This window comes from Nyctereutes procyonoides, unplaced genomic scaffold, assembly GCF_905146905.1.
Source record: "Nyctereutes procyonoides isolate TBG_1078 unplaced genomic scaffold, NYPRO_anot_genome, whole genome shotgun sequence".
In the NCBI taxonomy this organism is placed as follows: Eukaryota; Metazoa; Chordata; class Mammalia; order Carnivora; family Canidae; genus Nyctereutes; species Nyctereutes procyonoides.
Window position 1 is genome coordinate 27591081 of NW_026575042.1, and position 27984 is coordinate 27619064.

A 27984-nucleotide genomic window follows, 5' to 3' on the forward strand; every position below is an offset into this window, starting at 1 on the left:
GTCTTCCAACCTACCGGTTAAGGCCTGAGTTTCAGAAATCCTACCTTCCTTGCCAAATGGAAACATCCAATTTGGCTGTACCTAATATACATCCACATAACAGACTATTATCTTTCAAAATAATGTAATAAATACATCACACACACACACACACACACACACCCTACTTAATCAGCCTCTCAATTAGGATAGCAAAGATTTTGGAATCTTCAAGTTTTCCCACCACTGAAGCACATACATATTAATACCACACACAGAAAAATGATTCTGGTATAGAAATAAAATAGTTAATGAGTGGCATCATCACAAATCTCTAGTTTGTATTAAGTTTCCCCAAATCACATCTTTATTGTGGCTTGCTATGGCTTCTTGGGTACCTCAGATTTAAGTCTTTATACCTTACCTAATGACTCACGGGATGGTAGTCATAGAGGACGAAGAAAAGGCAATTTTAACAATTCAGTTAAGAGACTTCAAAAGCATGAAAATCAGCACGGATCATTTTCACCTGTCTCCAAATGCTTGGAATGTTTTCTCCATGTCTACCCTCTGTACTCCACTGGTTGGTTTTCTCTGCCTCCTCCCCACCAGGCTATAAGCATCTGAATGTCTATTCCTGTGGACACCCCAGGGAGTAGTGATGAGAATGACAGACAAGTCTCTGCTCTTAAGGAGTTCACAGCAACCAGAGCTCAAGCAAGAGGAAGGTCAGTACTTATGCAAAGCACTCCAGTGGGCTGAAACAGAGTCCACGAAGATGGCACCTATAGAGCATCGGGCCTGAGGCCTGACGGGGGAGAAGGGAGGGAGAGACTGAGAAGGCACAGAGGCATAAAGAACAAGTCCAAGGAGGTTGGTACAAGCTTACTCATGAGAAGTAATCTATGAGGCCAAATTCTTGATTTCTGAAAAGAAAAGATTCCTTGTTCTGGTGGGTAAAGGTGGAGGGTGGGGAGAGGGAACCACCGAAGGCTTTGTGCAGAGAACTAACTGGAAGCGGGCTAGAGGACAACCATGCAGTGTCAGATGGGATGGGTGACAAAGGAAAGGCCTGAAGCCCACAGATCTCAACTCACCAAACCCAGTGCCACATGCAAGCATTTCCTATAGAAACAAACATCTTGACCCGACATGCCAAAAACCACAGCTCTATCTGTATAAATCAAGACTTTAGGAGAAAAAAAAAAAAGACAGAGAGGCTTAAATAGATTTTTTTTTTTAGTTCAAGTTCCTGGAACCTGCCCCAGCTTGAGCAAGTTAAGATCAGTGAAACAATTCCCACATCCAGTAACAAGTCAAGTCTCCCAATCAAGACCTTCACCTTCCCTGAGCTGTCATTACCAAGGAATTATAAAACAATTACCAATTCATTATAAATTCCTACCTACCATTAAATCCACGGAAACCTCAGGATGGGCTGAGAACCCACCACAGAGTTCTAGTGTGTCCCTATTACCTATACTTGGTGGGGGGAGTGAGTGTGCCACTGGATAATGGCGCTGGGCCTGCATCTCCAGTTCACTGGAGCCACTGTGTGCATCAAACTGGTGATTCTGTAAGATGCAACTCTCACCAAAGCCCCCACCATGAATCCTCTAATTCCTTTCCAGGTCCAGGTGGCTTCCATCTGCTAGCTGGGGAAGCAGAGGCCATCTTTGGGTGCAGGAACCCAAGGAAGGAAAATCATTTTTAACGTTCTTGATACCCACTGAACCAAAGTAAATGGAAATTTCTCAGGACATTCAAATTGTATTCATTCAAATTACAGAAATGGGCTACTCCATACTAATCACGGGACAATTTGTCACACATTTACTCAATATGGAACATTTACTAGTGACTAGTTTCCTGTAACATTCATTTGGAAAATGCACACTGCAAAAAGGCAATCTTGTGACTTTCTTCTAGTTGTATATCAAAAATACAAATTGTTCTGGGAGTCAGGCACAAACAGTGGTACAAAAGCATGAACAGAAATGCCTTCTCCAAGAATGTGCTCATTTCATATTGCAGAACTGCTTCCTATCTGGATTCTGGTTTTTGAAAACCTGCTGCTGATTCTTTTGTTCAGAAAGATTCCTTCACTATACCGCTCTTCCACTCCTACCTCCCCCTACTAAAATGCACTGAGTGAAGCACATGTAGCATGGATCTACATGGAACTAAAAGCCCCAATCTGACTGAATCGCAGGTGTTAACACAGTGGCTGCTGGTTTAATCTGCCCACCCAGACTCATGTACTTAGGGACTTTTTGGATCAGAATTTGAGCCAGAAGTACCCAACACTTTTGTCTTTTGGAATCGAATAAAAGCTCTGATGTTCAACTATCAATGTCTTGCATGAGAATCTCTGGTTCCAACCACTGAGATTCAAAGGAGGGAGCAGCAGGAAAAGCTTGGACTGGGGGTAGGAGACCGACCATAAGCCAGCCGTGGGCTTCTTTTTCCTTATTTGTAAATGAGGGGCTTGAGCTAGCATAGCTCTAGTGTACCCTCAGGAGGACACTCTAGGACTCCCTCCTGAAGTCCATTTCTACACAGGCTTATCAGACTGGGTCAGACAAAACTTCCTTACCACTTTGTCTCAACAGTTTAAAGTGGTTTTAACATACTTCTGTGCTGCAGTTTGAGGTTTCCCTCTCTCTCCTACCCCTCAAAGACCAGGTTTCATTTCACTGGTGCAAACCACTGGGGCAAACTGTGGCTGCTGAGGTTTAAAACTGAATCACTGGTCTGCTAAAGATAACGGCCTCTGAGTAACCTAGACCAGGGTACATTGGTCTGTTTTTCAGGAATAGTGTTAACCAAAAAGAAATATAATTCTGTTAGTTCTTCCATAGTTCTACTTTGCAACATGAGATTGTTTGAAAATTACACGAGAAAATCACCCATCACCACTAAGTTAAAGACTTGAATATCTGAGACCTCCAGAGCCTCAAACTCCTACTACAGTCACTGATCCATAGCGCGTCCCTCTCAGCAAGGGGGCTCCATGCGAGTGCAGCCTGATCCAGCAGCACATCTGTGCACGAGGAGCTGATTTCGAAAGATCCGACTCTAGTCATCACTGTCACTGCCAGACTCACTCAACTGCAAGTCATTTCCTATAAAAAGAAAACAGAATCACACCAGAAGTGCACAAGTTAAAAACGACTTCCCCACAAGTCTTTGTATGACTGCCTTGGTTATCACACTACAGTAAAACCAAGCCAATTCTACTTAATTAGGGAGGAAAATCGATTTCGTTCAGTGACAAAACTGATGTAGTCAATGTTTTTAAAGAAATGCTATTCCTGTTATCTGCAAAGCATGGCAATGCTGCTTCCTGGGGTAGAAACAGGTGAGGAGCAGGCCAGACATTTTTAAATGTGTTAATGAATAGCAAGAAAGCATTTATAAATAACTGATTCATGATCTACAATTGTTCATATTAAGTTGCTTTATAAATGCTAAAATAGCACAGTTAGGCCTTCTGTTAAGGAAGCTGAATACTGTTGATACCAGGAACACGCTAATCCAGGATCCCCTCTGTACAATATACTCATGTTACTTTAAACCTCAATTCAACTAATGAGCTTTTATGAAGCCTCATTTTTTAGTGTGCAGAATTTAGGTCTTAGGAGTGAAGAAAAAAAAAATACTCAACATTTCAGTACCAGATGATAAGAGTAACAGGACCCCAGGTGATACCACTTGGATTACAAGAATGAACTACCATAGGACTAGACTGCTGATCCCTAGGCCAGCTCTTCTCAGAGTTTGTTCTGAGGACCCTGGGGTCCAAGGCCCCTACAGGAAGGTACTTCCCTTTTACTACATGCCTGTGTGATACCAGATTTTCCTCAACAATGCAGAAGCAGGTGTAGAATCCAGCTTTCTACTAAGCCAGACATTAAAGAGATTCATAAAATTTTAAAGCAATGTTATTCTTCTTACTAAATATTTTGATTGGGGGCAGCCTGGGTGGCCCAGCGGTTTAGCGCCACCTTCAGTCCAGGGCGTGATCCTGGAGACCCAGGATTGAGTCCCACGTTGGGCTCCCTGCATGGAGCCTGCTTCTCCCTCTGCCTGTGTCTCTGCCCCTCTCTCTCTCTCTCTCTCTCTCTCTCTCTCATAAATAAATAAATCTTAAAAAAAAAAATCTAAAAAAAATTTTTTTGATTGGAAAGTTTTCATAAAAATGTTACTTTTGTTAACATGTGGTAGTTTTTATTATTATTTTAAGATTTTATTTATTCATGAGACAGAGAGAGAGAGAGAGATATGCAGAGACATAGGCAGAAGGAGAAACAGGCTCCATGTAGGGAGCCCAATGTGGGACTCCATCCTGGAACTCCAGGATCACACCCTGGGCCGAAGGCAGGCACTCAACCGCTGAGCCACCCAGGCATCCCCAATCCATTTATTTTGGAAGAGAGAAAATATACTCTAGGTTACTACTCAGGAAAACAATATTATGATTACTTTATATGTTTATATACAAAGGTTAGCAAATTTGCACTATTTACTGTGATTTTAGGGTTTCTAAGTTGGTTCCAGTTGACAGCCCTGGTTTAAATAACTCTAGTGCTTTACTGTATATGAGACATGCAAAGTTAAGGTCTTGCTACAGAACAGGATGACTTGGAGCCGTGAGGAATTAAAAGGATTTTAAGACACTGGTAAGCAGGTAACATCCACAGTGCCAGTTTTTTGCTCTTTTTTTTTTTTCTAGGAGGAAAGAATAATTTAGCATTAACTGGGCAAAATTAAAAACTGACCTAAAGCCACAGTAGCTATCTGGTACTTTTCCACTGTGAACACCAAACTCCCAATGTGAAATTTCCGATCTCTAGCCTACTGAGAAGAGCACCAAAGCAGACCCTGATCCTGATCCCCAGAATGTAGGCCCACAGAATGGGATAGCAGACAGTATCCTTAACGGATACCCTAACACTGTTGAACTCACTCAAGTAGAAGAGTGGGACCTTGAGTAGTGTTTCTCCAGTAGGGGTGATTTTGTGCCCCAGAGGATATGTGGCCATGCCCTAAGATATTCTGTGTTGACACAACAGGGGGAAAAGGGAGGAAGAAGGGCACCTAGTAGATAGATCCATCCTGCGGTACATATGACTGCCCCCAAAACAAAGATTTATCTGGCCCACAGTGTCTATAGTACTGAGGTTACGAATTAGTTTTGCCTGGACCACAGTGGTAGAGTTAACTAAATTAGCTTCCCCCCATTGCTTCCAGACCTTCCAACCTCCTCAAAGGCAGTCATACCAAGTGACAGCATTAACAAGGATTTGGAGAGAAGGGTGTAGGAACTAGAACTCTTGCAACGTCTATTACATAGAAATTTGTGTTTGTTCTTATTTTGCTCTGCTTTACTTTAGTATCAATTGCGTGGAGAGCCACCCAGCCATGGCAACACCCCTTCCTCTCCCTCTTGTCAAAGGCTGGTTGGTTTCCAAATATATCCTAATGGCTCAAGCTCCCAAGTCTGTGGGCTATAGGATCCCATAGTCTGGAGAATAGGGTTCTTGGGGCTGTAAAAAGACCTGGAGGCAGCGTTCAGTATGGTGGTAGGCAGTGCCCTAAAAGCCTGGTAAATGCAAAAATAAGGAGGCAGGCTGCTCATGTTTCAGCATTTTCCAGAATTCAAAAAACCTCATTTGTGCCAGTGGAAAAAAAAAAAAGAGAAGAAAGAACAGACTTTTTAGTTTTGTATGCCCCTTTTTATTACCCTTTGGTAACTTACTCCTTTCTGCTCAAATTTTCTTTGTCAAGATGCTTTTTTATGCCTTTAAGTATCTTTTGGTGCATAGGTTCTAGTGTGAGATAAACAGAAGCCACATCTTTGGCCGGACATGCCACCTCTCTCTGAGCCAAGAAAGGGAGAGGATACTTACTGAGTGTGTTCATGAGCTGGTTGCTTCCTTGCGGCCGGCTGGTTCCGTTGGCTACGGCCGGCCTGCTGTTGTAGGGCTGCTGGTGTGCGGGCGGCGGAGGGGACGCTGGGCCATTGTCCTCACCCCCGCTGCTCGAGCTGTCGTCATCGCTTCCTGATGAGCTCTCGGAGTCTGAGGAACTGCTCCCACTACTGCTGCTCATCTGTTCAATAATGTCAACTTCGGCCCTGAGCTCTGGAATAAAATGACAGCAGGAGTTAGTGCAGCAACCCCTCTCAAGGCCGCATGCTGAACCTTCTATAAACAGTGAAGTGGCAGGACCAATAGCAAGGAAGAGTAACTTACACTCCTCCTTCCTTAATTCCTTAAAAACATACAAAAAAAAAAAAAATGACTAAAACCAAAACCAACAAAGTAAAACTGTCTTCAGAGAGACAATGGAAACATTAACTTCAAATAACCAAAAAGAAAACAGTATGAAATAGAGACTGTTCTGTGTAAGAAATGGATAAAGTCTATTCACCTTATCTACTAAAACAAAAAACAAAAAAATATTGTGAATTATGAAATTAAAACACCAAATAAGAGAAATATTATGCTAAGGGGTTGAAAAATATTTGACTAGGCACTGGAAGATCTTAATGCTTGTTTCGGCTCTACCTCTCACCAGCAAGGAGACCCCAGTGGGAGTTCGTGAATTTTCCAAGATATTAAAAAAAATGCGAGCCAGAGCAGACAGACTCTGAGGTCCTTTCTGGCTATCCGATCCCACAAAAAAACTGCAAGGGGAACCATGGTAACTGAAGGAAAATGGGGAAACGACATTCCTCCTCTGCCCTCTTTCTATACCTCACTGACACACTCCTGTCAGGTACTACCTCTTCTACACATGTACAGCAGGGAAGGAAAAACATGTTTTACCTTTTCAATATCACTGAGAGTACGTTAAGGACACATCATAGGATACATTAAGATGCCAGATTTTCCTGTCCGAAAATGCTATGTGGTTTTAAACAAGTATGGTTCCTTTAAGCATAACTGGCAATAACTCACCACTCACAGTCCAATTCCTGATCAACTAAAGTGAAAACTTTAATAAATAGCATTCTAATATCCATGAGGAAAACAAAACCAAGAAATAAAAACAGGAGGTTTAACAAATGTGCACCGGGCAGACTAATTCTGTTTACTAAAAGAGAGCACTTCTATAAGGTAGAAAAGGCAAACTTAAGGACAACTCTTTATCTTTCCCTGTCTACGACTGTTACAGATTTACTTTTGTTTCATAAAACCTTACAAATCTGAAATACAACACTTAGCCTCATAACTTCCTAAGAGTCTGGACAACTAAAACTACCCACTCACTGTATGGGAAGAAAGCCAAGGCAATCTTGGCCTTGGAGAGAACCTGACCAGACCTCTAGGTCTTTCTAGGCGTTAATTCCTTAAAAGCATACAATACATACATTCTCATTTCAAGGTCCCCATAGCACTTTCGTGTTTACATACTTTGTGTTAGTACAAAGTATTGGGGTCCTGGTATTTTAGATGTTCTTCTGACCTAGATACCATACTAACACTGACACATCTGGTTTTCACCCCAACACCTTGGAATTCTCTTCTCCCAAAGCCTTAAAGGCATGTTGTACAGACCTTTGAATGGCAGTCATGCTTGTTTATATCCTGGGCCTCTAAGTAGAAAGCTGCAAAGATAGCCACAACTCCAGTTACTATTCCAAGATCCAGCCTTGTCAAACGAGTTAAGTGGCAACAGCCCTGACCCACCCTCATCACCTCTGGAATGGTGAACTCTGCAGAAATTTTTTTCATGGCAGAAAATGCCTGTGCCATCATGTCAATAGAAGAGCCTTGTGATTGCCACAAAAACACCAACACCCCACACCAAGTTGCTATCATGGTTCTAGAAAATGCTTTCTACCTCTTTTGATGTCATCCAGCTGGGGTTCAGGTGAGGGGTTATCTTTCAAGGGGGAAGTTTTGGGTCCAACTGGAGGCTTTGTTGGAGCTCTGAATGGCATAGGTGGTGGAGGTGGTGGTGGCTGTGATGGCTGTGGGGGACGAGTGGGCTGCTGTTCCATTCGGGCTTGGATTTTACTGCTCCCCTCGGCTCTGAAATGAGATAAGGACATTAAATTGGAGGGACAAAAATAGTATTCAACTCTGTTCAGGGGACCAAGTACCTGCAGGTCTCTGCACAACCCTGTGCTCTTTACAGACTACTTCAAAATATTGATGTTTGTAGGTTTATCACAGGAGTTACTCATGCAACAGCTGCCTATTGCATTCCAGTACCACATCCTGCACCAGAGATAGATGAATAAAACACACACACTTGCTGTCCTCAAGGAGCTCACATTTTATAGCAAGCAGATAAAACCAGTATGGAAGACACAATGGGATTATGAAAACCCATTTTTACTAGTAGACAATATGATTATTTATTTGACTTGTGTACAATATAAAGTTGTATTCACAAGTGTATGAGTTACTAAGTAAAACCAGCTCTCAAAATACTGGCTAGTTTGCAGATTTTTGCATGATTTACTGCTTGCTCATCTTGTCACGTGCCAGCTCTTGCAGGCAGACAAGCAAAGCATTCCACCCCAAACTGAGAAAATTCTATTCGTTAACAATTTCTTTTGTATATGGACTAGCCCAGCAAACTTTGGGCTTTCTAATATTGGTGAGCACACAAATCACCTGGGGAATACATTTAAAATGCAGATTCTGTCTCAGCAGGTCCTGAAATTCTGCACTTCAAAAAAGCATCCAAGTGATAAAATGCTGCTAATCCACAGATGACACTGAGTAGTGAGAGATATACCCTTGACCATCAGCTGTTGGGGGAATAACAGTGTCACTAGTTTGGGGAGGGAGGTAATTAACACAAATACATCCCAGGTGGGAGAGGAGCAGGAGCTTGAAAGCCAGCATAGGGCTCAGCTCTGGTGCCAGACTCCAATAAGTCACAAGCTCACTAATAATCAATCTCTGCATCTGTGTGCTTGTCTTAAAGGATAAAACAGCACCCTTCTAAAAGTTCTTAGTAAAGTTAGGTAGGATAATGCATGAAAGCATTTAGGATCGTGTTCAGCACCTCATAACCCATAAATAAACAGTAACTTTTTATTTTTTGTGGAATGAGTGAAGAAAAATGGCTTGAGAAAGCATAAACAGAAAAACATCAATCAGACTGTAACTCTCTTTAAGATTTCACAACTGTATTACAGTAATTGCTATATCTCAATGTGAAAAAGAGAACCACTGGGTTGCTTCTATTAATGAAATAAATTTTGACTTTAAAATAAAATTGGCTTTGTATTAGACATGTAATGCCTGTTGAATTAAATATTAAAAGAGCTCACTATTCAAAAAAATAGGCAAACTTTATTTTGGTATAAACAGCTCAAACACATCTTGTGAAAAATTAGTTATTTTCAATCTAATAAAGAATATATATCACTCAATGATTCTTTCATAATTACAAGTCTATCAGTTTAAATCTTATCCCTTTAGGTGGTACTATATCAACAATCATGAGATTAACAAAACAGATATAATTGCAAAGTACATCCTTTCCCCAGTGGTTTACATGTTTCAGGTCTTAAAAGCATTATTTCTTTTTATTGCATTTGAGGAAGCGATACTTTACTGATTTGTCAAGAAGACAGACATAGAGCTGTTGAGATTATCAATAGGACACTGAGCACCCAGATGCTCACATCTTTATAAAATAAACAGATAGATAATGCAAAGATATAAAAAACCCACATCAATCTGTATCTGGTTATTTACATACCTTGTTTTCTTGACCTGAATGCTGCTACTGAGTTTTTCCAGCACATATTCACCAGTGTCATGATTAATAATAAGCACACAGTCTTTCTGATAGGGCCGTTTGTTCCCCTTGAACACAGTCATTGGTGGTGTGGATCCCTAAATGCCACGAAAGTAGATGATGATCAAACTAAACACATCAGTTATGAATATCAAAACTGAATTTACAAATGACTATCTCACAAAATCTTTTATCAGAGTTACCCAAATAGAATAAACTGATTCCTTTGGCTTCTTAGGCAAAAAGAACGAGGAAATAGTAATACAGCAAGAATCTGTAACTGTGCAACTGCTTCTCAATAATCAAGAAAGGTAATATAAATTTGCAAAATTACTGTCCATTTTTCTAAGGATTCAAGCTGTGTTACAATTAATGGCAAGATGTGAACTGATAAAAATAGATTAAACATTACTTGCTATTACACTGAGTAGAACTTTCACTATGAGAAGTGAAACTAGTAAGTTATCTCTGTATTTCTTTGTAATTTCAGAGTCCGGTGCTTCCCCTCAGGACAAGTAACCAACACAGCATTCTCTAAGGGCAGCTGGTTATTCAGCTTGGCTCAGAGTAAGTACATCATGCCACTCAACTGCCTAAGCCCTTCAACTGCTACCCTGTTCCTCTGAGACCAAACAATAAAATCTTTAAACCACACACCTGGCCCTTCTGCCTCACCCTAGACCACTCAGCCCTCGGCTCTGTGGAATTCAGAACAAAAGGTGGCTGGCCTCTCAGGTCCTCAAGCTCTTTTTTGCACACCTTTAACAAGGCTTCTGCCCACAATATCCTGTCCCTTCTCGTTCAGTTACTTAATCTTCAAATCTGCTCAAAGGTCACTTCCTTAGAGAAGCTTTCCCTGATTTTGTAAAATAAATGGTCTTTTAGATTTCTTTAGTTCCAGGCTATAAGCTCCCCAGGGCCAAGAAATGTGCTTGTGTTAAGATTGTATTCTCAGTGCTTAGTAATGGACCACCACATAGTAGGTGCTCGATTAATATTTGATGTATAATACATGACAAATATGGGATTTAATCCCTTGTATAGAATAAAAAAAACTGCTTGGCTCTTTAACTCCCAATTCATAGGGTAAAAACTTAAGAGTTGGAAGGGACCTTAGAGACCATTTATCTAACCCCTTTATTTTCCATTTGGCAAATGAAGATCCGAAGGGAGATGATGTAACCTGCCAAAGGCAACAAATAATGAAATAGCAGTTGGAGCTGGCAGACAAGTAATCGTTCCTCAGCGCAAAGCTTCTTATCCAGAGCCTTTTCATTCTATCACTGGTTACCAAGACCTTATGCTGTGACATACAACAACACACGTTCATTAAGAGTATCTGATACTTCAGGGTTTGTGATTACAGTGCTGCCTTGAGCAAAGCTTCAAAAAAAATCTCTCTGCAAGAAGAGTTCTCAATTTAGCTTTTAACTTAGTTCCTCACCCCTACATTAGCTGAATGCTCTGATTTTCTGGTTCTTGCTTAAAACTTTCAGCCTGCACTTTGCCTTTTGCCAGATATATGAAAGATTATCAATCCTGCTCCTGCCTGCCTTAACTCCTGGCTTGCCTGTGCCACACTTCTAAACTGTTGTTGCTATAAACCAACATAGCATCTAGGGCTTTTCTCTTCAGAAGGGGGGAAAAAAAGCTATGCCAATCTAAAAGAGGGGCTATGTATCCAGATAGGAACCTGGTCTACTTTGTGGCAAATGGGGGGAAAAGGGAGATTGGGGAAAATGGCAAAGAATCATTTTTACTTAAGCACTTGGGAAGCATGAATTCCACGCTACCCCACCACCAAAATTCCTTTTTTCCTTATGTTGGAACTTTAGAAATCTAGAAGTTTGTAAATAGTAGGAAATTCAAATCGCAATAAATAGAATATGAGGATTCACTGCGATTCCACAGTGCATAAACTTACAGGGATATGTGGCAGTGTAATTGTGACTTCATCTCCTTTGCCAACCTGAAGCTCTCCTTCGCATGAAGTATCTATAGATGCTGGCTTAAAGTCATCTAAAGGGAAGAGCAAAAGAGCATTTATCCACCACGTTACTTATACTAAGCCTCCTGGGCATTCTTATTTAAACATTAAATTTTTTTGTTACTCCAGATAAATGCAAAATACAAATTTAGAATAAAAAAAAAACCTATTTCATTGTGGAAAATTCCACATATACAAAAGCAAAGAATAGTACAATATGAGCCTCTGTGTCCTGTCACCCAGCTTCAATAATTACCAATTCAGGTACAATCTTGTTTCATCTATACCTCCCACATATTTTCCTCCCATCCCCACTGGATCATTTTGAAGAAAAAAAAGCTAGAATTCATATACCATTTTATTAAGCAAAGATACTCCCATCTCCCAAGTGACAGATGAAAATTAACGCCCCATTATCCATAAGGTGTTTTATTAGGGTTGTTGCATACAGGATCAAAAGCAAACACAGCATTTTCGAAAGATTCTGTGATTGTTAAGCCCAGTCTGAAACATGGAAGGCCACAGTACCATATAAACTGATTTCATTTTGCAAAGAAACTCAAAATCAGAATTTGCCACACTCAACTTCTATAGCTTTAACAAAAATAAAAATACTCTTGTAGAAGTACAGAGCAGGGATCCCTGGGTGGTGCAGCGGTTTGGCGCCTGCCTTTGGCCCAGGGCGCGATCCTGGAGACCCGGGATCGAATCCCACATCGGGCTCCCAGTGCATGGAGCCTGCTTCTCCCTCTGCCTGTGTCTCTGCCACTCTCTCTCTCTCTCTCTCTCTGTGACTATCATAAATAAACAAATAATTAAAAAAAAAAAAAAAAGAAGTACAGAGCAGATGGCTGAACTGCACCTCCAAAGGTTAATCCTGCCCATATCTCTCAACCCCTGCCAAAGTACAACATGAATAGTCTTTTTACTCCATTTTGACATACACTGGTCTCAAGCTGCGGGCCAGGTGCTTGTGTGAAGCCTCTCAAATTCCACACTGCCCTTCACCCTATTAAACCATCAACTTAGGAAACTGCTCAGGAAATGATGCTCCTGTCACATTCCCCACATCTACCCTCTGAGAAAGCCGATGTGCTGTCACACGGTAATGGGAAGGCAAGTGACCACGGAAAGATGGAACTTCATTATCCCAACACGCCCTCTTCCAATGTGTTGAGTCACTTTTATTAGCTCCTTAGACAAAAACAAGTCTTAACCAGCACGAGCACTACCAAGACGGGAAACCAGGAGCTTGTGAATCACAGAGGGATGCTCAAGTCAGCCCATTCCTAACAGCCAAAACTTCGCCCAGGGCCTGGAGTGGACGTGCCCTCCCTCCACAGAGTCTGTAATCATGCAGAAAAGGAAGGTCCAGCATAATGACTACTTGGCTGGTCTTCGGGCCTCCTCCTCTGCTTCCAAACATAGCTCACCAAGCTTTAACTTACTCCAGGCTCACCAATTCTAATTTTGTTCGTCGCCCACATGGGGCTTGGTACGGAGTTTAAGTGTGGGTAGGATGGGTGACCTCAAGGACAGCAGGGTCCGACGAGGCACGCAGAGCTAGAGGGGGGAAGACGCCGACGGACCGCACGCGGGACGCGGATTCTCGGGCTGCCCAGGAGATGGAGCGCAGGCTCGGGGTGGCCGGGACAAAGAGCAACGAGGCAAGAAGGCTGAGGCGGACAGGGAAGAAGGGGATGGAAGGGGAGGGAGGCGATGAGGCTCGCGAGCAGACGGGAAGGGCCCTTAACGGTGGAGGACCCTGGCGGGGCCCTGGGGAAGGGGGATGGACCACAGGCGACCTGGAGGCCGACGTGAGGTCACGGTCTTTCCGTAATAAAGGGGGGGGGGGGTAAGTTTCGCATAAGGAAGGGCCGAGTGGGCGGACGAAAAAGCAAGGGGGCCGACCACCTTCGGAAGAAGAATCTGGGATCACAAGGCACAAGAATGTAGTTGGGGGTGACGAAGGGTTTGGTTTGGAAGCGAGCTGGGAAAAAGGAGGGGGTGGGGGGCGGGGGGACTGAGGTCCCGGAGGATCTAGGGGAAGAGAAGGGCTGACGCAGGCAGGGGCTTCCAGGGCTTCGGGGCCGGGGCCGGGGGCCGGGGCCGGGACCGAGGGAGGGGTCGGGCTGGCAAAGGCGGGGCAGCGGCCGAAAGGGACGCAGGGGAGCGCCGGCTTACAGCGAATGGTGTGGAAAGAGGCCCGCGGCCGCTTCTCGAAGCTCTCCCCGAGCCGCAGGCAGTGCTCCTCGCGGTCCAGCAGCGGGTTCGCGGTCCCGTTCATGGCCCTCGCCGAGCCCCGCGCCCGCACCGGCGCTCTCCCCGCGCAGCCGCGGCCCGAGCTTCCGGCGCCAGCGTTCGGGGGATCGACGCTCCCTGGGCCGCGCTCCGCGGCGCGCGGCGAGCCCAGCCGGCGCCCACCCGGGGCCGGAAGCAGGTCCTCTCCTCGGCGGCGGGGCGGGCCGGGCCGGGGAGGCCTGCGCGGAAGCAGGGCCGCGCGACTTCCGGCGGCGGGGCGGGACCTCTGCGTCCGAGGCGGAAGTGGCGGGGGCGGCGCCATGGCTGAGGGTTCCGCCGGGTGAGGTGCCTGAGGCGGGTTTGTCCCCGCGTGGCGGCTCCCCAAGCCGGGCTGAGGGCCGAGGGCGTCCGGCCCTCCCCGTCCAGGCGAATGTAGGAACCGACGACGGTGAGCCCGAGAGCGCGGCGAACTAGGTGAACACGGGCCTGCTAGCCAGTGTGGCCGGCTCTCCGCAGGCCCTGGCGGCCGCGGCGGCCTGGCTTCCCCCGAGCGCCCTCCGCCCGACGGCTCCGGCCCCGCGCGTCATTGGCCTCTTCTCCCTCACGCGTTAATGGAGGAGCCGGAGCCCCAGCCCCTGGAAAGCGACGCCCCCACTGGTTCGTGAGACAGCTTCCTGGGAGTGCGATCAGAGACTCAGGCCGCCGGGCTTGGCTCCAAATTTCCCCCCTCCCCCAAAGCGAGTCTCGGATCCTTGGGCGACGGTGACCCCACTTGACCGCCTGTCGCCACCTCGGGAAGCTCTCATGGTGGTTTTAAGTCGCCCCTCGTGGCGGGCACCGAACACCGATGAGCGTCTTCTCCCTAAGGTTTCTCCGTCCGTACTTGGGCCTGTCCTTTTTTTAAAAAAAGCAAAGCGGTTTATAATAGTTGACTTGTGGTTCGGTGCGTGAGAGCCCTGGCCACTGAATGTCAGCCGTCCGTCTGAAGGTAGGGACTGCGTCCTGGTCTTTGTGACCGACCTCTTGTGTAGTGGGCCAGGTTGTGTCGAGTCAGCGTCTGAACTGTTTGGTGAAAGAAATGTCCTAGAACCACCAACCCGGCGTCTTAAAAACTGGAATCTCCTTTCTCCTGCAAAAGGGCCCAGTGCTGCCTGAGAAATCCAATCAGGGTTAATCCAGTCTTGAGAAACTGCATCTGAAAAAACCCTGCCTCTGTATGTCTGCAATATCAGCTTGTGGAGTCCTCGGGTTCCTCAGGGATGGAGAGTCCTCAGCACTGTTAACAGTAATGCCTGTCAGTTGAGGAGATGGCTTCTTTGCAAAGAAAAGGGCTGCAGGCAAGGATCCTCAGCTCTGAAGAAGAGGAGAAATTGAAAAGAGATCAAGCTTTGGTGTCCGATTTTAAGCAGCGGAAACTGGAAAAAGAGGCTCAGAAGAACTGGGACCTTTTTTACAAAAGAAATAGTACTAACTTCTTCAAAGATAGACACTGGACCACCCGAGAGTTTGAGGATCTCAGATCATGTAGAGAGGTAAACTAATATTGCACCTTATTTGAGTTGTTTTTCATTTGAAAAGTGAAGAGGAGTGTTTCTTGCATTCCAGTGGGGTAGAGAATTTATGAAGCCTGTCAAAATGCTTTGTTCCCTGGAAACACACTGTTTGGTCTCAAACAGAGTTTAGCATTTCCTGGGTTATATAATCTGTAGGAAAGAGAGCTTTAGGAGCCATTTTCGATTTCTTTTTTTTTTTTTTTAAGATTTTATTTATTTACTCGTGTAAATACAGAGAGAGGCAGAGGGAGGAGAAGCAAGTTCCATGCAAGGAGCCTGATGCAGGACTCAATCCTGGGACTCCAGGATCACACCCTGAGCTGAAGGCAGATGCTCAACCACTGAGCCACCCAGGCATCCCTATTTTCTATTTCTTAAAGCTAGTCTGAAAGGCGTAAATATTAATTTCATGCTGGATGACTTCAGTGAGATTCAGATTCATAAGGATGATGAACACTTTACCATGGCCCCTTTTCTAGAACTTTAAATGTGTCCTAAGCCTTATCATAACACTGTTGAGGTAGGCATCCTGATTATCCCCACTTGTCCGGTAAAAGTGAAGCACACAGCTGTGTAAGTGGTCTGGTGATAGAACAGGGGTGAGGGGAGGAATTCAGATTTGAATGCAAGCAGTTTAGTCCCAGAGCCTGTTCTGTTAGCCGTGGACACTGTTTTTACCATACCAAACTGCCCCTGTTGGACGACAAATGAGATATGAGTATTAGCTTTAAGTTATCAATTCATGGGTTTGTTGTCGGCTCCCTGGGTCAGAGACCTGTCCTGAGATGTATTCTTGTAGTTTGCTTTCTCTATGATGCAGATGTAGCGTGCTATGACTTTGGGTTCTTTTTCCTTAGTTTGAAGATCAAAAATTGACTATACTTGAAGCTGGCTGCGGTGTTGGGAACTGTTTATTCCCACTTTTGGAAGATCAGAATATCTTTGCTTATGCCTGTGATTTTTCTCCAAGAGCAGTTGAATATGTCAAGGTTGGTGCTCCATCCATCCATTCTGTTGTGTTGCTCTTTTTCTTAGATTTCTCTGACCTCCCTTCTCTACTCATTTGCCTAATTCCAGTCCTCTCATTGAAGCTAACCAGCTGTGATCACTATGGATGTGTTTTTCCTATTTAATGCATATATAGTACATACAGAAAACATAGCTTTACTCAGAAAAGTAGAAGGAATTACCAAAATGACACTCATATACTTAAACCCAGATTTAATGATTGGCAGCATTTTGCCACATTTGCTTTATAGACCTTTCTTTGCTGAACTATTTTAAGATTTTACTTATTTATGGGCAGATAGAGCAAAGCACAGGTGCATGCAAGAAGGGGGAGAGGCAGAGGGAAAGGCGGAGAGAGCATCTCAAGCAAACTCTATGCTGAGTGCAGAGCACTATGAGGGGCTCCATCTCACAGCCCTGAGATCATGACCTGAGCTGAAATCAAGAGTTGGATGCCTGACTGAGCCACTCGGGTGCCTCTGCTGAACTATTTTAAATTATAGATGTCAAGACACTTCCCTCCTAAATATGTCAGCATACATATTCCAAAAAATAAGGGCTTCTTTGTATGACTGTAATGCACTTAATTATATCTAACAAAATAACTATAATCCACTAATGTACAGATTCAGATTTACCCAAGTAGTCCCAGGTATCTTTTATACCTGTATTTAGTCAAGGACTACATCTTGTACTTCTTAATGTACCTTAAATCTCCTTAACCTAAAACATTCCTGCTCTTCCCCTTGACCTTTTCCCCATTGGCATTGAGTTTTTGAAGGGCAAGCCATTTTCTGTAATACAGTCCCACGTTCCGAATTGGTCTGTTTCTTTATATCATTGTTAACTTGTTTCTTAATCTCCTGTATTTCCTGTAAAGTAGAAGTTAGATTCCTATCACGTAAAATATATTTTTGGCAAAAAATACTACAATAGGTGATGGTGTATCTTTGGTATTATATCCTGTCAGGAGGCATTAACATCTGGTAACCTCAGTATATACATCATGCTAGCTTTATATTTGGTCACTGGGTTAAGGTAGTAACTTCCTAATTCCTACCTAAAAGATACTAAGGGGTACCAATATTTACCTTTTGCCATTAACAAATATGTGGGAGATACTTTGCCAAATACCTAATTTTCCATCAACCTTCCACAGTTTTAGCATCCATTAGAAGTTCTTTGTTGTTTTTAAAGATTTTATTTATTTTAGAAAGTGTTGAGGGGATGGTGTGGGCAGAGGCAGATGGGGAAGGAGAGGGACAAGCAGACTCTGTGCTTAGCACAGAGCCAGTTTTGGGACTGATCCCACAATCCCTCAAGATCATGACCTGAGCCGAAATCAAGAGTCAGACTCTCTACTAACTGAGCCACCCAGGCGTCCCTAGAAGTTTTTTTAATAGTAGTATCACGTTGCATCAGATGGAGCATCATCCTCTGTGTGAGAACCCCCTGGTGCTCCTGGAGGAGAACCCTACAAATGGGTGGGAATGCCCCTGTTACTTTAGCCCCCAGGGGATTCACACTGTAACGTCCACACTCAGTCTCCAGCAGTTTTATCAAATTTCTAGTTTTACTAGTCTGGAGGCTTCTGCCTCAGTAAGCAAATGCTTAGGTCCTTTCTCTTCCAGAAGGCCATTGTCTGTCTCCATATTTCAGGATGACTGGTGGTTCTTTGGGCTCTGTTCTGTGATGGGTTCACAAAAAAGTCATTACTTTGTTATCTATCCATCTTTTTTCTTACTATAGGATGGGAGCTACATTTTTATACCTCTATACATCTTTGAACTGAAACCGGAAGACCTTTAATTCATCTGGGTAACCAGTCAGTCTCTGACAGTGTAAAACTAGTTGTTCAAACATAGTAAATTGAATAAGAAATCCTTTTTTTTCCCTGATAATTGTTACTTTTATTATCTACTTTTTATATATACCTGTCATCTTTGTTACCTGTTTTTTTGTCATATGCAGTACTAAATTCCTCTGTATACGTGGGTCTGTCTGTTCTGCCTCAGTCATTTATTTGTCCCCATTCAGACCTCATTGCTTTAGTACTACATTTTGTAAAATGTTTTGATGTCAGTCATGTACATCCCCCTTCATTGTTCTTCAATTTAAAAATTGACTATTCCTAAAGATTTGCTTCCAGATGAATTAAATTTGCCTTGTCAAGTTTCTAGAAATCTATTGGGATTCTGTTGAGAGTGCATTGGATTTAGAAGTGGAATTATAGGGAAGTTTGGGTGGCTCAGCGGTTAAGCGTCTGCCTTCAGCCTGTGGCGTGATCCTGGAGTCCTAGGATTGAGTCCCACATGGGGCTCCCTGCATGGAGCCTTCTTCTCCCTCTGCCTATGTCTCTGCCTCTCTCTATCAGTGTCTCGAATGAATGAATGAATGAATAAATAAATAAATAAATATCTGCTAAAAAAAAAAAAGGTGGAATTATAGATACAAATTGGTTATCTTTTCAATATCGAATCTTCCCATCCAGTACCTTCGTATCTGTTTATTCAAGTCGTTATTCACACTAAAGAGAAAAATTTAATGTGTTTTTTTTTTTTTTAAGATTTTTATTTATTCATAGGGACAGAGAGAGAGAGAGGAAGAGACACAGGCAGAGGGAGAAACAGGCTCCATGCAGGGAGCCCAACGTGGGACTCGATCCCGGGCCTCCAGGATCACACCCCAGGCTGCAGGCAGCGCTAAACCGCTGCGCCACAGGGGCTGCCCATTTAATGGGTTTTTATTATGCTCTTGTAACACCTTATACTTACTCTTTTTTTATGATAGTTTTATATATTATCTTTTCTTGTAATGCTTTTAAACCACCATCCACAAAGTTGTGGTAAAAAAAAAAAAAAGAAAGAAAAAGAAAAGTCAGGCTGCCTCAAGGGAAACTATGCCCTGAAGAACTCTGGGAACATCTCCATGAGTGGATTTGGAAGGACTTCTCAGAAGATTTAGGCTTATGGTGGGTGAATCAAAGGATTAAGGAAGCACAGGTCAGTTTTGACTTTTCGTCCCTTTAGAGATACATGCTTCTAGAATGCTAAGTTTTGAATGTGACAGCTTGTGTCTCTCCTCAGTTAAAGATAATTTGTTAAAACAAAATCTTGTTCCTCATAGCAATATTGAATACTACATGCTTTGGTGTGCGATTGGTGTATCACTCAGTTTTACCCAATAACAAAGTGATTTTAATTTTTGTGCAGCAGTGCACAAGTGGAAATAGGATCTTTTATTTGTTTTTCCTTTGGGTCTCCTTTTGATGCTTTATTTTTCTATGTGTGTCAGCATGGATGTTGCATTAAAACTTTTTTTTCTCTTCTAGCAAAATCCTTTATATGACTCAGAAAGATGCAAGGTGTTCCAGTGTGATCTAACCAAAGATGACCTTCTGGAACATGTGCCCCCAGAATCTGTGGATGTTGTCATGTTGATATTTGTACTCTCTGCTGTTCACCCTGATAAGATGCACCTTGTCTTACAAAATATTTACCAGGTTAGTGATTTGGAGCCTAGAGGTTGGACATCCTGATCTTTTTGCTTACCTCCCTTCTGAGGCTCATGTCTGGATTCAGAGTCTCCTCATTCTCACTAAGTGTAGAACATGTAGTTGGGTATGGAAAGGTATTCTTCTACATAAAACAGTGACCCTAAATTCTGATTTGTCTGGTAGCCATCACTGCTGTTCAGATCTTGGCCAGCCTTGGAACAAGGATGATTTTGCAATTATTTTGGCTCTCTGTGTGTAATAAATGCAGATATGCCCTGCTCTAAAGTGAAGGGAGGATATAGTTCAGTGGTCAAGAACCATCCAGCGCCAGAGTGCCTAGAGACAAAACCTGGCTTCCCTGCTTAAATAATTCCTTTACCTCCCTGAGCCTCAGTTTCATTACTTAAAGAATACTGAGTTACTAGATTGTATGAAATAGATGAGATATGTATAAAGTGTGGAGCACAATGCCTAGAACATGGTAAGTGTTCTTTAAAAGTCAGCCATTTTTACTATCATAGTTACTAGACTGAGGAGAACCCAAACAGATCTGGCCATTACGAGGCTACTGTAGCATTGGGGAAGTAAAGGGACACTCTTAAGTCGTGTGACTCAAGAAAGACAAATCACCTCACCTTCCTTGGGCATCAGTTTCCTTGGCTATAAAATGGGGATGTCTCTCAGTTACTGAGAAATGTAGATGAGATCATGAAGGAGGCTACTTTGTAAACTATAGTAGAATTTCTCTTATATCTACGGCAACAGTGTTATTCATTTAAAAATCAACTAATCGGGATTCCTGGGTGGCACAGCGGTTTGGCGCCTGCCTTTGGCCCAGGGCGCGATCCTGGAGACCCGGGATCGAATCCCACGTCGGGCTTCCGGTGCATGGAGCCTGCTTCTTTCCTCTGCCTGTGTCTCTGCCTCTCTCTCTCTCTCTGTGTGTGACTATCATAAATAAATAAAAATTTTAAAAAAAATAAAATAAAAAAAAATAAAAATCAACTAATCAAGAAATCAAAAAAGGTACATTCACCTTAAACATTTTGTTTAATGAACACCCAATGCTCATCCCATCAATTGCCCTCCTCAGTGCCTATCACCCAGTTACCCCATCTCTCCCACCCACCTCCCCTTCACTACCCTTTGTTCGTTTCTCAGAGTTATGAGTCTCTCATGTTTTGTCACCCTCTCTAATTTTTCTCACTCATTTTCCCTCCTTTCCCTTATAATCCCTTTCACTATTTCTTATATTTTTCGTATGAGTGAAACCATATGATGATTGTCCTTCTCAAAAAAATATGGAGCACTTCACGAATTTGCATGTCATCCATGCGCTGGGGCCATGCTAATCTCTGTATCATTCCAATTTTAGTATATGTGCTGCCAAAGCGAGCACAGCATTTTGGTTTCTTTAAAATTAGAGCAAAGGGTGCCTGGTGGCTCATTCAGTTCAGTATCTGCCTTCAGGTCAGGTCATGATCCTGGCATCTAGCCCTGCATCAAGCTCTCTGCTCAGTGGGGAGTCTGTTTCTTCCTCTGCCTCCTCCCCCTACTCGTGTTCATGTGCTCTCTCTCAAATAAATAAATAATTTTGTAGTGGATCGAAGACTTAAAAACAAGTGGAAAGTAACGTGAGGGCAGAGTTTTTTTGTTTTTTTGTTTTTAAGATTTTATTTATTCATGAGAGACAGAGAGAGAGAGAGAGAGGCAGAGGAAGAAGCAGGCTCCATGCAGGGAGCCTGATGTGGGACCCGATCCCGGGTCTCCAGGATCACGCCCTGGGCTGAAGGCAGGCGCTAAACCGCTGAGCCACCTGGGCTGCCCGAGGGCAGAGTTTTTATATTTTACTCAGATTTAGCCTTGATTCTCCCACAGCTAATTAAATAGCGGTTTGTTTAGTGCTTTCTTAAAATCAGTCTTTCCGAAAGTATTGAATGTACTTTTCATAGAAAATAAAAATGCTCATTACTTGCATATTCACATTGTACTTGCATATCACATTGTTTATGTATTCCTATATAATTTTAAATCTAAGTACAGCTGGCATAAGTAAGTTTGGGAACCAACACAGCAGCTCACCCAGGAGCCACTAAAATGCGAGGGCACACAATCTACACAGCCTGTAAGTCTCACCTGTTCAGTGAGTCAGGGGCTTCAGTCAGTCTGCTTTATGAAGGGAAAGAAGAACATTCAGCAAGTTGAAAAAAATAGATGTTTTAAATGTTTTTTAAGTAGTAAGGTGGAAATTTCAAGACCTAGAAACCTGTTAGTAATTATTCTCACTTAGTATCTTAAGGAATTCAGATATTGCCATCTTGGTTTCAGCTCTCTGCTTATTAAGGTTTTGTAAGGTTTTTTCCTCCTTCCTTCCCCATTCCCTGCCCATGGTATCTAAGCAGATGAGAAGGTAGCATGTACCCACAAATGGGCATGGACCTGAAGCTGGGTGAAGAGGGAAGAGAGGGCATCAGGGAAGAGATGGTAGGATCACCTGATTTGAAAATCCAGGTGAGGGCAAAGGATGAATAAAGATGGAGAACTACAGAAGAAACTGGAAAGATGGTTGAGGGAGATGACCAGGGTGACTGGTATAAAATGAGAGACCAGAGGTATTATACTTTTTGGTGTTGACAAGAGTTGAGGATATTATTATGGGAGTAAGTGGTTTAGGAGGGTGGAGGACAGGGTCTTGGAAGAGAGAAGCTCAAGTCATTAGGAAGCCAGCATATTTGGAAGGATAATCTGCATATATTGAAATTGCTCAAAACTAATGAGTAGTATTGAGGATAGGAGAAAAAACCAGAAGTTATATTCACTCATGAAACAGGGAAATGACCCTGGAACTAATAGATGACAATAACATTAAGGGATAAGATGAAATGATGTGATGACACATCGGATGCCAGGGGTTTTAGGGAGGAAAGAGAATACAGGAGAAAGTAGCATGAGAAGCATAGAGGACACTAACCTCATCTCCAAGTCCAATGGTACAAGGGTCAGTAAAGAGAACACAGCCCTGACTTGAGAGGTTGCAGGGAAAACAGAGTCCTCAGGGGACAGTTTGTTAGCACAACAATCTGAACAGAACATTCAGAAGAGATGGATACTAGTGATTGTACTGATGAGGGGTTTCAGGAATGGGGGAGAAGTAGGAGACAGGGACAGAAGAAGTATCTAGAACTTTATGGGGATGAGAGTGCCTACTATCAGTACTTCTTTTCAGAATTACTCTGGAGGTCCTAATCAGCTCAAAAAGAAGGGAAAAAGATAAAACTATTTGCAGACCATTGTCTAATTAGAAAATATTAAAAGATGGCAAAAGTATAAGATGAATGTAATGTACTTAAAATGTCACTTAGCTATACACCTATAAAAGAGTAACATGCATTGTACAATTTTACTTTTCCATTTAATATTACACACTTTATTTTTTTTTGTTTGATGTGGAGTTTTTTGGTAGGGTTTTGTTTTTTTTTTTTTTTCCTGAGCAGTTTAACAAGCTGGTTCTAAGTTTACATGAAAGAAAAAAGGGGGATCCCTGGGTGGCTCAGCGGTTTAGTGCCTGCCTTCAGTCCAGGGTGTGATCGTGGGGTCCCGGGATCGAGTCCCACATCGGGCTCCCGTGCATGGAGCCTGCTTCTCCCTCTGCCTGTGTCTCTGCCTCTCTCTCTCTCTCTCTCTCTGTCTGTGTCTCTCATGAATAAATAAATAAAATATTTTTTAAAAAAGAAAGAAAAAAGGGTCAAAACACTCCTGAAGAAGAATGAGATGGGAAAAATTTATACTCTACCAGATAAAAGGACTTACTACTGCTGCAGTAATTAAGACAGAATGGTATTGACAGAGGGACAGAAATAATGAATGTGATAGCTTAAAAACTGACCTATGCATGAATGGAAATTTGCTGTATGATGGAGGTGATGATGAAGATCACTGGGAAAAGGATTGTTGAGTGAGTGCTGCTGGGACCATTGGGTGTCTTTGCAGGAGAAAGCGAAATTGTCCTCACATCCTATATAAAAATCATTCTCAGATCAAGACTTAAATGGAAAAGACAAGTTTAAGTCTTTCAGAAGAAAATAAAAAGATCTTTGTGACCTGTGACTGGGGAAGTTTCTCAAGACCCAAAGCCTTCTAAGCATAAAGATGATCATAAGAGTAGGAGTTGCTGTCTTCAAGACAATATAATACAAGGGAATTTTAAAAACAACTTGGAGAAAGTAATTTAAAGTTTATACGACGAAAGATTAGTATCCAGAATATGTGAGGAATTCCCATCTAAGAAAGATAAGCAAATTAACAGAAGAATGGCAAACATGGATAGTTGTTTTATTGAAGAGAACACACATATGAAAAGACAATCTCAGTAACCCAGAAAATGTAAAATAAAACCCCAATGAGACACTGTTAGATTAACAAAATTAAGAAGTCTGACAAAGCTCAGTATTGATGGAGGTATCAAGATCAAAGAAGACATTAGTATCAGACTTAACTATTTTATGGACAAGAAGACACAGGGATATAATTTGCTCAAGGTCATTCAACTAGTTATGGAAGAACTGGGATATGAATCAAGATTTCCAAATTCCTGAGTGTTTCTTTCCACAGTCCCAAGTAGCCCTTCCTTCCTTCTAGATTAAGAATACGTCTTTTTTATATAAACTAATTTTTTCAGAATTTCCCTTGCAATCATTCACATTTTTTTAAAACTTAGCATTTCAGACTAAGCTAAGGTAGGTGTATATATCCAAGAGGCTCTTTACAGACAACGTTTTTTTTTTTATTTATGATAGTCACAGAGAGAGAGAGAGAGAGAGAGAGGAGACCCGGGATCCCTCTGCCTATGTCTCTGCCTCTCTCTCTCTCTCTCTCTCTCTCTTTCTGTGACTATCATTAAAAAAAAAAAAAGTCATCTTACTGATGTGATGAATCAGAATAAGATTTAATAAAATTAGAGCCCCCTTTAAAGTCCACTCTTATTTGGTAGTGTTAATGCAGTTTGAAAGAATTCTCATATAAAAAGCAAATGTCAGTACGTACCACTTTCTATTCATTCTTTTTTTTTTTATTCATTCTGAAAAGCATATGCTATTTGCTTTGCAAGATACAGGCAATTATACCCACACCCTGCTGATCCACCTCCCAGTTTTTGAGACACCCATTCTGTGACACATCTCTGAAAGGCTTTAAGTGAGGGCCTCCTAGCTGGGCCTGTCACTGATCCCCATCCCTACACTGCTGCACTGGTCTGAGGATCTCCTATCAAAAAACGCAACACATGGGAAGAATACTGTTACCCCCTCCCCTCTCTGTCTTGTTAGTAGTGTGAATGGAATTGGAATAACACCTCATCCAGGTCCAGGGCTAACAGATGTCTCTGATTCTATAATATGCTGCCTTTGATCCAAATGTGAGTCTTGACTCCCACGCGTACTAGCTGATGTGTGAATTGTGGAGAAATCACACTTATTCTTACCTGATGTCAATTTCCTCATCTCACTTGAGGCTAACAATCACTCCTTCTTCCTTCCTCCCTCCTATCTGAGAAACTACAGAGTGCTATTAGCTATTATTAGCATGGTGGGTAAGGTATGCATAGTTGTAGCACAGTGAACCCCATGTTGACACTCAGAATGAAGGAAGCCAGCCAGAATCATTAAGAAGACAAAATAACATTTTTTTAAAGGGACAATTTAACCAGGATCCTATACTAGGAGACAGCTAAAAATGTTGGGAGAACATGCTTTAAAGGAGCCAAGACTATTTCATTTAATATCATTAACATTTAATTGTATGACCCTGGACCTTGTAAGGGCTCGGGAGGTATCCCTTGAATATGTGGGGCCATGCAGGTGTTGCTATACCTTTGATTAAGGAGGATCTTTTTCCTTCATGTTTTGGGTGGTTCAGTCTGGTTCCTTTCATAATTATCACAGATGTAAGTTATTTTAATCCCTGAATCAATCAGGTTTTGTTTTGAGTAGTTTTATTTGAGCCGTCAACGTGTTAAGTGCCACCTGCTTTTGTTTCATAGGTATTGAAACCAGGCAAAAGTGTCTTGTTTCGTGACTATGGGCTGTATGATCATGCCATGCTCAGGTTTAAAGCTGGCAGCAAACTTGGGGAAAACTTTTATGCTAGACAAGATGGAACAAGATCATATTTTTTTACTGATGGTAAGGTTAATAGAATTTGCTTTTATTTCTGTTTACTTGTTTGCATTATCATTGTGTTTCTGGGGGGAATGGGGGCAACAACACGTAGCACATGCATAAGGTCCTGGCTGGAACAGTCTCCAGTACACACCACTTAGCACCAGGGATGACAGGGACATAGCTATGACCGTGGTGAACTCTCAAGCCTCCTCTGGTCACAGTATCTAGTTAATGAACCTGGGTTAATGGACAGCCTCTGACATGCCACACGTATAACCTACCGGGAACTGTGCTGGAAAAGGGGGAGGGCAAATCAGGATCTTCACTTTGTTCAGGCACGAATAAAACAAGGCTGGCTCAGTCGGAGGAGCATGCAGCTCTTGATCTCAAGGTTGTGAGTTTGAGCCCCACATTGGGTGTAGAGATTACTTTTTTTAAAAAAAGGTAAATAAACTTAAAAAAATAACATGTACAAGTAGGACTGTATAATGCCTGGAGGTTACCTTCCCAGGTCACAAAGGCAAGACACTTTTCTCTATAAAGGTTTTAAGTAAACAAGTTTGCTATAAAGGGGTCTTAAACATTTGTACATCTTGAAATGAAATATTCTTTTGTATTTAAAATGAAATAAAAAATGAGTGATTGCCCTTAAAATTAAAAAAAAATGAGTGATTACCTTTATGACTGCAAAGTCAAAAATGTCAGGTGAAAATTAAAAATGTTTCTGATTTCATGACATCTGAGTAAACCAATTGTAAATAACTGAGAAGACACATTGAGGTCTGCAGAGTGCTTCAGAACACATTCTTAAGAGTAATGCTCTAATTTTACTATGTAGCCATTCTCTTTGATTTAACACATAGTGATGTATTACTTGGGTTCAATTTTCCTGAGGGTGTATCACCAAAAAGTGACAGTTTTCCCCAGTCTGGTCACAGATTTTCCTCCATCATGTTAGGCTAGATGAAGTACTTGATATAAACATACCGAACACGTGAAAACTTGGTATAAATCTAGCCAGTTTGGAATTTTGTTTCTTTTCACTTGGACTTTTGTATTTGAGGACTCACAATAATAGGGCAAGGTGGCCATACTCCAGGTTTTCCTTCAACTTTTCTGGATCAGTTATTTAGTTAAGGGTTTCTGTCTGAGTGTAAGATGACAAGTAGGAATGTTACTTTCCAAAACAAAACCTTCTAGAAATTATAGCATGAAATATCCCAGTGAGCACCCTCTCTTTACCACTGCAGAACAAATGTAGTAGTATCGAGGCCTTGAGCATTGTTGATCTGCTTGCCTTACAGAATTCCTGGCTCGGCTCTTTACGGACACAGGTTACGAAGAAGTGGTGAATGAGTATGTGTTTCGTGAGACGGTGAACAAAAAAGAAGGCCTTTGTGTGCCAAGGGTTTTCCTTCAGAGCAAATTCCGAAAGTGTCCTAAGAACCCAACTCCATGACCATGGGCTGGGCCACAAATTGTGACCTTTCATGAGGTTGACATTTGTGCCTCTGCTTGAAGAGGAAAGTTTAAAGCCATTATTTTGCATATTTTTTATATCTCAACCTTTTAAAATGAGTATATATAATTTTTATATTAAAAAATAGCAAGCGTGTGTGTGTTTGTGTTATTGAAATGCAAATAAAATTGCCAGGCCTGAAAAAGTTTTATGGTATAATGTAATATAACCATGCTGTCTGACTAAAATTCCACCAAGGGGAATGCATAAGCACTTACAGAGATCCTTACCGTCACTCCTGTGATTCTGTAAATGTGCCTTTAGGCAGCATG

The 27984-nt window shown here is 42.3% G+C and overlaps 2 protein-coding genes and 1 non-coding gene across 4 annotated transcripts; 1 reads left to right on the forward strand and 2 right to left on the reverse strand.

Annotated features, from left to right (window-relative positions):
• Positions 1 to 1195: 1195 nt before the first annotated feature.
• EAF1 (ELL associated factor 1) lies at positions 1196 to 14214 on the reverse strand. Its single transcript, XM_055321709.1, has 6 exons — positions 13922 to 14214; positions 11675 to 11769; positions 9712 to 9848; positions 7831 to 8021; positions 5892 to 6125; positions 1196 to 3104 (listed from the first exon to the last, which is right to left on the reverse strand). Exons 1-6 carry the CDS (start codon positions 14022 to 14024, stop codon positions 3058 to 3060), a joined length of 807 nt encoding a protein of 268 aa, XP_055177684.1. The 5' UTR covers positions 14025 to 14214; the 3' UTR covers positions 1196 to 3057.
• A 77-nt stretch (positions 14215 to 14291) lies between these two features.
• METTL6 (methyltransferase 6, methylcytidine) lies at positions 14292 to 27808 on the forward strand. 2 transcript variants are annotated; one of them, XM_055321095.1, is made up of 5 exons: positions 14292 to 15510; positions 16389 to 16520; positions 19871 to 20041; positions 26073 to 26214; positions 27498 to 27808. In XM_055321095.1, exons 1-5 carry the CDS (start codon positions 15286 to 15288, stop codon positions 27650 to 27652), a joined length of 825 nt encoding a protein of 274 aa, XP_055177070.1. In that variant the 5' UTR covers positions 14292 to 15285; the 3' UTR covers positions 27653 to 27808. The 2 variants fall into 2 exon arrangements, with proteins under 2 accessions (XP_055177070.1, XP_055177071.1); XM_055321096.1 differs by lacking the exon at positions 16389 to 16520.
• Positions 21331 to 21434, reverse strand: LOC129507422 (U6 spliceosomal RNA). The gene has a single exon (XR_008663993.1). It is a non-coding gene; the product is annotated as a U6 spliceosomal RNA (small nuclear RNA).
• Positions 27809 to 27984: the final 176 nt, after the last annotated feature.